Here is a 13,181-nt window from a genome sequence, read left to right as displayed (position 1 = left end):
GCTGGATGAACAAATGGAAAATTGCAAGGTGCCAATAAAACGCTCTATGAGACTGGACAGGCTTGTCGTTTTATGATGATTCCACACGCAAATCTCCCCTCCTGTGTTTCACTGTTTTCTCTGACTCATCCCAGTTTTGTGCTTTTACTGCCTTCAATGCGGGGTTCATTCTCCTGTTCGCTCGTTCGTTCGTTCAAACGGATGAAATGAGTTCTTTTTGGACAAATAGGGGGGATTGAAACAGACCACGTGAGAAAGCTTACTCATGATTCCTGTGAGAGAAAAGTGTTCTCTTTTGATGCCGTCGTCGGGCTGTTCAGATTTCATCCTCCTCCCCCTTTGTGTATTGGATCCGCTTTTTAGACCAAGGTCACAGCAGCCCAAATGATGCAGGGCTTGGCTCAAGTTTGAGGACGACGAATTTAGGGGACGTGACATTGCAAAACTGGATGTTCGTACTGTATGAGCATGTACGAGTAAGGAACTTCTTGCCAAGCGGGAGGATTTTTTTTGACTTGGAAGCCATTGGTAACTTTCAAAAATGATGGATCATTCCGATGAGCTCTCGCGACCCTGGGTAAAGGATTGGGCCTTTGCCCCTATATGTACTAACTCCCTTTTTTAAGGAATCTGGGCCTGACTTGGAGCCTCAATTGATGAACGATCCTCGGAGGAATCTTGTTACAACTCTGGTAAAAGGCACTTGCCACAACATTTTAAAACATAAAGGCGTAATCCTCGATCGGTGAATGATTATGCATGGTCGTGAGCGAACCATCAGTAGGCTCAAAGATTCATAATTCAAAATATAACCAAATAATATTCACCACCAAATAGATAAACCGTGAAAATTGTTGATCTTAGTTAAAATTGAAAATGATATGAATGGAAACCAAGTTACTTGAGGTCTGATTCAGGAAATCTTGAGGAGGCCTTCAAGGTCAGCAATGTCGGCAAGTACGAACATTCATTACTAGAGCCGGTCAAAATATGCAGCAAGTAAGATGTTGGAAAAAGATAAATCAGCTCGTTCATTATCTTCCACATCTTCCAAATTTCCACGCTCTTCCAATTTTTCTCAATTTGTATTTGCAATTTTAGGCCAGCCCTATTCATTACAATAGGCTCTGGCATGTTTCTGGCATGTAGTCCAACTCAAGGCCATCAACCTCATTGGGGACCGATTAGCTCGTCGCCGGTCTTTATTCAAACAGCCTTAGTCGGCCTTCAGAACATACAAAGCGAGGAGGAAATCGGGTATTCACGTCCTCGACACAGTTGATAGTACAACCAGCCATCACCTCTACTCACTCTACTCTACTCACGACTATTCGAGCCACCATTACCCGAGCACGTCCTTTGTGCAGGACGAAGCCAACAGACTGATGAAGGCTCTCGCTTCGACCAATAATCCAGGGCATAATCGTCTTTGAATACCAAAGGAACGTCACCTGCCCTTGGGGATGGGAGAAAAATTGCACTATCAGACGTCTTTCACGCCATGACTGATGATGGATCGAATATTCAATCCCCTTCCACGTTAAAGAACATGGGAGCATGAGATGTCTGGGGCACCGAGCTAGGGTGAATGGATACATTTCTCCTTTTGGAACGAAGGGTGCCCCGAAAAGAACGTTTTCTGGAGGAAAGTATTTTGTTACTGATAACGCCCACTTAGTTCAGTAAGGATGTTCGGGGAGGAGCTTGAGTCAATCTTGGAATTTCTTGAAATCAGAAAGGGCGACATGAATTCTGCGACCTTCACGATTTTTTGATTAATCCCAGAAAGCATGTGGGGTTCTCAATTAACGTCGAAATTAATGTATGTCCATTCATTAATGTACAGTAATGTATCTGGAGAAACAGCCTCATGATGAATGTGACCTAATTCTTTTACGTTGAATAACAGATTAAGCTTATTATCCTTTCATGGGTTGGTTCGTCTGACGAACTAATGACTGTGGTCCTTTCAGGGTTTCAGAGGCTTCTTGTACACTGACAAAGAATTGTAATGAAATTATCTGAATGCGAACGACGATACAAAGTGGAACAAAGTCCCTCATAAAAGACTTGATGTTGGCTAGGGAAATCGAATCTATGTAGAAGTCGTATACATTAGACGTATTGTATTTGGTTTTAATATTAGGTTATTTGTTTTGTTCAAGCGTTCCGTCTGGTCGTTGCCACAGACCTAATGGAAGGTGACATAAATTTTATGACGTGGTAAGACCACATGGTTCTTTTCCAGGGCGGACCCAATACCTCCATATTTGGCTAGCCTTCAATGCCAGGTTCTAATTGTAATGTCAGACTGGCATGGAACACCATGAGTAAAGGGTTCCAGACAACTCTGAACCAATCTGCTGAAGTAGGACGATTACGTCACTGAACCGCTAGTGAACGAACGAGGTGAATCACCCGGAGAGAAAAAAGGGGAGCCAAAGTTTGATTCGAGGTTCCCGAGCACGAGATCGTTTTCGAAAATCATGGTTGCTTGTTTGGTCGGTGGGTCGTTCATTCCCTACCACAAGGCTGGTCCCTACTACCACAAGACTGGGAGGCCCACGCCCATAAAAAGAGCCACGTCAGAGTTTTTGGTGAGTGAGAGGACCACAGGGCTTTGAGGTGAACTGACTTTGAGACCACTTTGAGGGCGGATTCCTCTACGAGTCTCGAGACTTGGTGGTTTCTCTATCAGCTTACAAAGTGTCTCGAGGCCAGTCTTAAACCAAAACGAGCGGCATTCAATTCAGTCTGTGTCTGCGTCAGGATCTTTATTGAGGCGATAATACGTCAAACCAGGCTAGGGTGAAGTCAATTCTTTAGAAGGGGCGATTGCGGAAGGTTGAGTGTCTTGAACTTTGGCAGTTGTGTCATCGGCTAAGGTCGTGGCGGAGGAAGGTGTCGCAGATTGACCGACAATCAACCCGGGATTGATGGTCACACTTTTGGTGCAATTGTAGGTCTTGTAAATGCCCACGAGGCGGTCGGCCAATTCGAACATATTTGAACGAAGGGAAATGATGATGAATTGGGCGTTTTTCGTCCGATCGCGAATGTAGTTGGCCACAATGGAGACGTTCTTGAAATCCAGAGCGGCATCGATCTCGTCCATGACGTACAAAGGGGTTGGTTTGTAGTAATGAAGGGCGAAGACTAAGGCTAGTGAGGAGAGAGTTTTTTCACCACCCGACAGATTTGAAATGTTCTTCCACGATTTCTTGGGAGGCCGAACACTGAAAACGATGCCTTCAGTGAAGGGATCGAGGGAATCCACCAACTCCAACTCGGCATCTCCGCCTAGAGTGATCATCTGGTACATTTGCTTTAATTTGGCCGTGATGATGGAAAAGCCTTCCATGAACTCGTTCAGGCGCATTTTTCTGAGATCCTCATGACACTTCCTTTGCTTGTCTCTTTTCCGAGTGATGTCATCCAACTCGCCCACTCTCTCGAGATAGGTGGCTTCTTTTCTTCGATATTCCTCAATAATGGCGAAATTGGCTTTTTGAGTGGAAAGCTTTTCTTCGAGCTCTTGACACTCCAAGTTCCACTTCTTCATGTCTAGCGCCTCGAGTTCTTCGGTTTCATAAACTTCAAGTTGTCCCAAATTTTCTCCCGGAATTTCGCGCAATTTGAGCTTCTTGATCTCTCTCCTCCAATGAGCGACGTGTCGAGTGTGTCCCTTGATTTCATCGCGGAACTTCTCCCTGAATTGGTTGATTTCGATTTGCTGGGATTTGTACTTGTTCTCAGCTTTCTTCAGTTCCTCAATTACTGCCGCCTGTTCTTCAACTGCGGTGCGTTTCTGGTCCACCTCTTCATTTAAACCGGTCATTTCCTTTATGACGGCTTGACCGGTTTGCTCCAATTCTTCGCGCTGTGACTTCATAGCTCTCAAGCGGTCTTCGGATTCGGTTACTTCAACATCATAGCCATCGAAACGGTCCTTACATTTCTTTAGGTCTCGCTCGGAAGATTTAATTCCCACCTCTAATCGGGTGATTTCGCTCTTGACCTTGTCCAATTGGGCTCTTGTCTCATCTAGTTTCTTGGTAATGGCTTTTAGCTTACCTCCCGCGATCTCTTTGATCTTTCGATTAAGCTTTTGCACATTAACTTCAACATCTTTGACTTTTTCATGCGATGCATCGTATAACGATTGGAGTTGTGCTTCTTTTTCGGTGAGCTCGGCCAGTTTTGCTTCATCTGGCTTGATATCTGCCAAGATCTTCTCTTGTTGGGCGATTTGATGTGTTAAACTTCTCTCCTTCTCCGTGAGACTCTTAATCTCGAGCTTTAATTTGTGGCTTTCGTTGTTCAGGGCTTTGAGTTCCCGCTTAAGGACGGTCATTCGATCCTCTTGGTCGGATTTATTTTGAATAAATTCTTGTTGCTCAGACTCAGCTTTTCTCAGATCCACTTCCAGAGTCTTCAGATCTGGCCCGTCGGATTCCGGCGCCACGTTTTGGCTTCCCATCTTCCCCTTCATGACCTCCCGACCTCCACCCGACATGGCTCCACTAGTCTCGATGACTTCTCCTCCTAAGGTGACCACGCGGTGTCGTTTAGCTCCAAAGGCAATTCGTTGAGCTTGCTCCATTGAATCAGCCACGAGTGTATCCCTTAAGTATTGATAGAAAGCGGTTTGGAATCGGGCTTCGCGGGGTTTAACCAAGTCGATCAGTCTGGGCACATTTTCTGGGCTTCGGAACTCGGTTTTCAAGGCATTCTCCCATCGAACGGTCTTGTCTAGGGCCAAAAAATTGGCTCGGCCAATGTTATTGTTTCGAAGATACTCGATGCACTTCTTGGCCGTGTTCACATTATCCACAAGGATGTTATCCAGGCTGTTGCCCGTCGCAGTGGAGATGGCAACGTCGAATCGTTTATCGATAGCCCCCAGATCACCCAGTCGGCCAAAGATACCGGGAATTTGACCGCATTGTTTTTGTTGCATGAGAGCATCATGTACTTTGCCGCGACTACGGTGAGCTTGTTGGTTGGCTCGCTTCTCTTCAAACATGCTCTGAAGGCGGCGAACATTGTTGATGGTTTCGTTCTGAGTGCCACGGATCTTCTCGAGTTCCCTTTCGGTGGCGTTATACTCCTTCTCTAAAGCCGGGATCTTTTGGCTGACTTCCACGTGTCTTTCCGTGGAGGTTTTGAGTTTGTGCTGAGTTTGATCAAGGCTGATGGTGAATTGATCCAGCTTGGACTTTTCTTTTTCTTCCTTGGAGTTGAGTATGGCCAATTCGTTCTGGATCAGTCTCAAGTTGGAGTCCTTGTCATTCAAATCCTTCCGGAGTTCGATCAATTGTGTTTCGTGCTTCTCCTTCTCCTCTTGAAAGACCTGAGTTTCGGCATTCAGCGTGGTCACGGCTTGGTCATACTTGGCTTGTTCTTCCTCGGTTTGGGTCATGAGTTTCTCTTTGAGTGCGTTACATTCCTCGATTTTCTCCACATTGGTCTCGGGCACGGTCTTGAGTTTCTCATATTTTTCCTTCTCGGTCTTGGATAAATGGACCAGTTTCTTGCGTTTGACATTCAACGTTTTCATTTCTTCGCGGATCTTGGCGTCCTCTAGCTCGTGGGCTTTGAACTTGTCACGAATGTCTTCCAGCTTCTTCTGATCATGATCCAGCTCCTTGAGGGCTTGGGTTTGTTCTTTCTCCTTGTCGTTCCGCTCGGATGCGATCTTATCCACTTTGGACAAGACCTCCTTGGCACTCTCCTCATATTCTGCTTGAGCTTCTTCGGTCTCGGCCAATTTGATCTCGCCGGTGTGCACGTACTGTTGAAAGCCCAAATTGCGTTTTTCGACCAGTTCATTCTCCATTCTGAGGTATTCGAGGGCTTGATTCTTGGGTCCTTCCAGCTCGTCCTTCTCCTTTTCGACCAGTTTGACGCGGTTCAGCTTCTCAGCCCGCATTTCGTCCAATTGGGCTACGGCATTTTTCAGCATTTCGATGGGCTTCTGAAAACGTGAGGAGCCGATGATGTCTTCCAAGAACTCCAGCATGCCGGTGTCGTGTTCGGTTTGACCTTTGGGTTTCATGAGCGCAATTTGTTCGACCTCGCCTTGGAGAATCAAGAAACGATTGTGATCCAAATCCACGCCCTTGGCACGTAACAGGGCAGCCACCTCTTTAAATTGAACTCGTTTGCCGTTAATCTCATAAAAGGATGTATTGTCCTTGAAAGCCGTGCGGGCCACCGAGAACTGAGACTCCGGGATGGTTCGTGCCCCACCTTGGACATCATTTTCATCGCGCTCAGCCGCATTCTCCGGATCCACATCCTGAATTTCTTTGAAGAAGACCCGAACCGTGCAGGAATTGACATTGGGATGCTTCTCGGATTCGTGAATCAAGACCGATATCTTCTTGGAGCGGATCTTCTGGGCCCGATAACCGAACACAAACAACATGGAATCGATGACGTTGGATTTGCCGGACCCATTGGGACCGACGATAGACGTGAAGCTCTTGTGGAAGGGGCCCAAGCTCTGAAGACCGGCGTACGACTTGAAATTCTCGTTCTCGATGTGCGTAATCACCAAACGAGGCCGATCGGCCTCGAAAGTGAGGGCCGGAGGGGGCGGGGGTGGGATGTACACATCCGTTCCTAAGTGAAGTCCGCCGTCTTCGTCACGGTGAAGCTCCCAATCCGGCGGAGGGACTACTTGGTCCACATCCATGGCGATCTCTTCCACGGGCGAGGACGAACTCAACAAACCCGATCCGGAGTCATCTGCGGTGGGCGACCGCGGTGGCGGCGGCGGAGGGGGCTGGCCTTTGACCCGTTTACCTTTCTGATTGGCTACCATGATGCCTCAGGATAAGGTCAGCGGGTCTTTTTTTCTGTTTTGAATTAGGTTGTTGTTATTGTTGTTGTTACAGATCAAGAATCGAGCGCGGAATTTAGGCGCTCTTTTAGCGTGACCACATCATCACCAGCGGAGGACAGAAGATAAAAAAACCTACAAAACAGAACGAAAGAAATAAGCAGCCATGAATGAGGCTGGCTGAGGTTACTTTTCTAACCAGCTATAAGCTTGAAAAAGGGAACAAATGACAATTATTCATGGTAATGGCTGGCTCAAGATCCTGGAGCCCAGATTGGTCAATGACCAAATACTCAACGTTACCCTGAACTGTTGATCGTTAGCTGCATGCAGGAGCACTTCAAAATCTCATGTCAAATCATGCTCAAATAAACGATAATTATATATATTTTTCTGGTCTGCATCGATTGCATTTCTTTTTGTTGGTTTGTGAAGCGCAAACTCAAAACGAAAAAATTCCATACCTAATACCATATTACAAACACTGCAGTTTTCAAAAACTCATTTCATGAGCAGTAAGAACACGCACAACTGGCACTTTGGTACGAATTACGTAATGATGCATTTGATTGCTCCTAAATTCTATGAGAATTTAGCTGTTTTGTTTTCGTTAGATTTGCATTACACACAAAATTTCAAAACCAGTGCAATAAACTATGATTTTTTCCTTTTCTTCTACAACTTCAATTAATGTCGAATGCCCTCTAAGGTTACCTAAAACCAGGGCATTAGTCGTTCCTCAATAAAAGGTGTTACACGCTGCAATTACTTTTCTAAAATTTTAGATGACCAATATTTCAGGTCTTTTGCTTCATCAAAACCTTTGTTAAATTTTGTTAAACCTTTGTTTACTTTGTTAAATTGTTGGCTTTATTTTTACATCAAACAGTCCTAAAATCGAAAGATTTTCTACCCACACGTTATATTAATAAGGATTGATAATGTCTATTTGCTTAGCATTATGGGAAGGGGGCCTCCCAGCTCTCAAGCTTTGAATGCAATCCAGAGAGTCTTGAATCTGATGCCTCTTGAATCCAACTTAAATCCAGTGTTTCTTGAATCCAACTTAAATCCAACCTTCTTAGTAAACGCTCATAATCGATTTTTATTGTTTTGAAAAATCAAACGTAGGGATACTGGTTTGCTGACTGTGATTTCATTTCTTCATTGTCATTTGAAACTGTCCTCGAAAACGTATCAAAAATTAAATCTTCAAAAGAATTTGAATAAATATTTTAAGCAGTTACCAAATATTTAGCGTCTATCAAGATACTTAACGAGCATTGGTATTAGCACTTCTCCTGGAGTAAATATTATTTAGATATTTCACATCTAACAATGAGATCTTTTCCTGGGCCAAGGACACTAGAGATCTTTAGAGTTCCTGCTACCTCAGGATCCTCAAAACATATTTGTAATGAAGCAGGATTTTTAAGGTTGGAGGGAATGGTACAAAACCTTATGCCACTGATAAATCAAAACAGACCAATCCCGTAAAAGGCATTTACCTGAACGTGCATTGCCTCATTTCAAGACAAGATTCGTCTAAAGTAAGATTTCTTGAGGAATTAGCAATAGCCTGAAAAATCTCATTTATCTCCATAACCGAGATCTGGCTCAGCGACGGAGTACTTGACGAAGAATTATTCATGAAAAGTTTCACACTCTTTCGTAGTGAGAGAGCAAGACCCCAAAACCTTATCTTTCAGCATGGAGGAGTATGTCTCTATATAAAAAATGGGCTTTTAACTCGCACTTCAAAAATGTCCAACGGAGAAATCGAAATCCTTGTTGTTCACGTCATGTCCCTGGATTTAACACTTATCACCATCTACAAACCGCCTTCCTGCTGTCTCCCTTTATTTCATGAAATGAAACCGAAGAACATTTCAACAGCTTTTTTCTTCCAAAGGTTGAAAGGATCCAAAAGGGTATTGGTGCCTCCACAACAGATCCCCTCATGGGAGCTCGAACTAGCCAAAGTGCTTCTTTGTTTCATCTTCAGCAAAAATCCATCTTGGAAGTGCCATATAAATAATTTGGAGCCCGAGTTACGGAAAAGAATCGGGATTCTGCGTCGCTTAGCTTGGAAGCTTCCATCAGTGCTGGTCGCGGAAATGATTGAACCACTTTTTACATCAAAACTCAGATAGGGCTTGAGGTCATTTCAGACACACTCGACTCGATTGATCCAGTCTTGACGAAGATAAGTTCTCTCCACTCCGTGGCCATGAAAGCTGCTTTGAATATACCAACAAGAAAACACGTGGAATATAAAGAGCTTCTACAGAAAACAAACCAGGTTTCTATAGACGTTATTGCAATGCGTGCGATAGCTCTGCTGGCTTGGCATTGTGGAAAAGACTGGTTAAATCATCCACTTACAACCGAACGAATGGAGGTTCATGTGGGTGAAAAGAACACGCTCCAAAGATCGTCCAGAGCCTACCCTCCACAAGCAAGCAAGAAGTCATTTATTACCAGAATTGTTGAAATTTGGGAAAGACTGCCTGTGCACATCAGGGAGGAAGAAAACAAAACTAAAGTGAAGAGCAAAATCAAGACCTGAGACCTATCTACTCAGTAATAACAAATATGAATCCAAAGAAGCAACAAAGACATTGTGAAACATATCTTTTTGTGACGTGGAATATAATAATCCGTAAGGTCGAACAATAGGAACCATACAAATCTAAAACTGTATATCTCGTGTTCCTGCGACCAGAAATAAATAAGTCATTCATTCATGTTCGAGGCAACCTCTCTTAGCATGTCGGTTCAGCCACACCTGGTACCTGGAACGCCTAGTTCCCAAAATGGCAAATTAATCTAACATTGACGACGCCATGAATCTGCTGATATCTTCATTTGAGAACGTATGCACCCAATGAAAATTACCTATCTTGTCAAACAAAGAAAATCAAACCATTATACCAAAATACAGACAAAAACTTTTCAAGAAACGAGTGTCTCTGACAAGAGGATTGGAACTATTAGATGATCGATCTTTCTTTCATATTGCGAAATATGGGCAAGAAAATTGAAGCCCTAGAAGTTATTTTGAAAAACTCGTTTGAGAAGGATCAGGTACAAAGGGAGAAGAAAGTAGTTCAGGTTGTTAAATCAAACCTTAAGGCTTTTTACGCATATGCCAACTCGAAACGAAAAGCCAATAGCCTGATAGGACGAATTAGATTGCCGAAGAAAGAAGAAGTCTCCATTGGGACCGAAGTAGCTAATATTCTTGGCGATCAATTTTCGTCAGTCTTTTCAACTCCAACTCAACATGTACTAAACGACCCTTGCTTAGCCGACAACTGTTCATGTCTAAAAGACATAACGATTAATGAGAAGCCATCAAAACCCTTAAATCTTCAAACTCTGCAGGACCTGACGGTGTAACGGCACAGTTCCTAAAGCGCACATCACTAGCCATCTCTCAGATTTTTACATATTTAATGAATCGTTCTTTGACAGAGGTGAGGGTACCCACAAAACTAAAACATGCCCATATAGCTAAAGCATTTAACAAAGTAGATAATATTCTACTGCTAAAATGTTTTAGGAAAATAGGTGTTGGAGGAAATATGTACTCATAGATCAGAAATTTCCTCACCAACCGCATTCAAGCCATTCGAGTTGACGACTGCTTAGGACGCCCTCGACACGTGGTATCTGGGGTACCTGAAGGAACGATTCTTGGTCCGATTCTGTTCGCATTATTCATTGCACCACTACGCGGATTACCCCTCCACTCTTCAATATCTTCTTATGCTGACGATACTGAGCTAGTGTTTGGAAGAAATTCACAGAATCAGACAGACCTGCAAAATGACCTGGACGTTGTATACAAATGGGTCCACTCTCAAAACATGGAATTAAATGGGAATAAGTTTCGAATCAGTACGTACGACAAAAAAGGAGTAGACAAGCCAATTTATACCGACAGTCGCCTGAAACCAATTTTATCATTAAGCTCCATTAGAGACCTTGGAATAAAAGTAGAAAATAACGGTAAATTTGAAGAACATATCCAATCGAAAGTGACCAAGGCATACCAAACTTGCGGCTGGATATATCAAATCCAGAGACGCATTTACTATAAAAACTCAATACAAATCCATTGTCCAACCGCATTTAGAATATGCTTCCCCAATCTGGGCGCCAATGAACGTAGGGGGGTTGAATAAGATTGAAAAGGTACAAATAAAAATTATATACTGTAGTATTCAGCGTCGGTACGAACGCTACCTAATCCTATATGTTTTAAATGTCTCCACGGACTTTTTCCTAACCCTGGAATAAAATACAACGTTAGTGATAGAAGTGGCATCACGTGTGAAATAAGATTTACTTTCAACACATCAGTTAAAAAGTTGTCGACGATCTTAAAATCCTCTAGTATTATACCGAGCATCAAGCCTCTATAATCTGCTACCATGATCACTTCGACGATTCTATTTATTAGATTATCCATTGTTAGGTTCTAAGTTAAATTTTGGTCGCTTTTTATTAACAATTCCAGACCAGCCTTTCGTTCAAGGGCGCCCTAGAGCGGCAAATTTGAACGCATTATTTGACCAAATATTTTATTCATTATGACTTACGGGGAACTCATTCCCCTGTATTGGTATAAAAACCCGAAAAAAATATAGCAAATAGATTACTATCTGTATCAGGACAAAAAACTATACCATTTGATTTTCAATATAACGCATTTTTCTGAATTGTTGCAGTTGTTGTTTAAAATCATTTACTTGCCTTTTTCAAAGTTGATTTATCTCTTTGTTCCCACCAGTAGCGTATACTAGAGAGCATGAATCAAGGGAGGCATGAACTGACTATTACAGGATCCCCACAAATGCAGTAAATTTGAATGCATCAATTGTCAACAATTTATTCCAACAACACTTTTAGACTATACTTATTCATGATCACTAGAGACGGTCAAAATATGCATCAAAAAACTTCGTTTTATGCCATTAAATATGCATGACAGCTGAACAAATTATCCACTTAAATTTGCTTCATAATCCAAAATATATATATGCTCTTCAGTGTGCATTTAAAATCCAAAACTTGTAACTTAAGATAAAAATAGATTAACATCAGGAGGAAGCCAGTTGCAAAATAACATATATCATACTTCACAAAGATTTTTTTTTACCTTGGCAATAGGGCTAGTCAAGTGAATGCGTTCATGGATAACTGACGTTATTCCATGGAGTAAAATCACAGACAACATGCCCAGCCAAACCGCAATGTGCATGATTTGGATTTTGACATTTTTTCCATATTATATATTTGTCAAGGCAATTAGCATTGTGGTATTGAGCCAATTTGATAGTGGGTTCACTGATTCACACCAAATATGCTCATTTAGTAGGGTTTTTGAAATAAAACTCGCTCAAAATCATTCGATTATTGAAAATTCAATGGGCAAATGGTGCGAGTTGACTGTGATATGATGTTTGTCTTAGTTCTCTCTCCCCAAAATGCCCAAAATCAGGGTGCCGGACCACATTTTTCCTCGAATTTCCTTTACTTGACATCCTCTATAAGCTGATCAATGAGAGGGTACTTGTAGTACTCCATCTTGCCCAAATGAGCCACTGATTTTTTAAGACATTTCACATTCATATTGTAATTTTTTGTCAAAACCAACCTAATTTTCTTTTTTAATTGCTTGAAATCCTTTAAAGCATTAGCGTCACGCACCCTCATCCAGCTCCCAGCAAAATTTCAGTAACTGATGACAAAGCTGATTATGGATCTGCTCAATCTGGCCAATCCACTTTATTCCAAACACAAACACTTCCATTTTCACCCCTATCCACGTGTTTTTGTTATGCCTGTGACTTTGTTCTTCACTTACCCCAAATGCACTCAACCAATTTAAGTCAGTTTTGCTGTGATATCACGCTCTTTTCAAATATTTTATTCATTTCAAGGTCACTTGGTAAGATGAAAAACTTGCACTGGTACTAAAAGTACAATTCATGCCACCAAGCTGGATGCACGCGACCCCTGGCGTCAAGGACCATTACTCCCTTTTAGGTGCCTGGCTTAGCTAATGGTGCGTCTACACGGCAAATAATTAGCCATTTAACAAACATTGTTTGACATTTCACAAGAATTTCACAAACATTTCTCGATTTGAACATGTTTAAAGTTTGTTTGCCACAGAGCAATTATTTCATGGACAACAGCATCCTCCCCAGCCCTTCCAACCAAGGTGTCCGTTTTCAGCCAGTACAGAACTTGACTCATTCGATCCATGATGGTTTATAACCAAGAAAACTGTATTGATTGTGGTTCATTTTGACACAGGATA

At 42.5% G+C, this 13,181-nt stretch overlaps 1 protein-coding gene across 1 annotated transcript; it reads right to left on the bottom strand.

Moving 5' to 3' along the window:
- Nucleotides 1–2,759: 2,759 nt before the first annotated feature.
- Nucleotides 2,760–10,583, bottom strand: LOC131892834 (structural maintenance of chromosomes protein 4-like). The gene is made up of 2 exons (XM_059242687.1): nt 10,464–10,583; nt 2,760–6,982 (listed from the first exon to the last, which is right to left on the bottom strand). The coding sequence occupies exon 2, from the start codon at nt 6,827–6,829 to the stop codon at nt 2,804–2,806; it is 4,026 nt and encodes a 1,341-aa protein (XP_059098670.1). The 5' UTR covers nt 6,830–6,982; nt 10,464–10,583; the 3' UTR covers nt 2,760–2,803.
- Between the last annotated feature and the right edge of the window lie 2,598 nt (nt 10,584–13,181).

The sequence above is a fragment of the Tigriopus californicus genome, chromosome 2, assembly GCF_007210705.1.
Source record: "Tigriopus californicus strain San Diego chromosome 2, Tcal_SD_v2.1, whole genome shotgun sequence".
Classification (NCBI taxonomy): domain Eukaryota; kingdom Metazoa; phylum Arthropoda; class Copepoda; order Harpacticoida; family Harpacticidae; genus Tigriopus; species Tigriopus californicus.
This window is presented reverse-complemented; position numbering and strand designations above follow the sequence as displayed.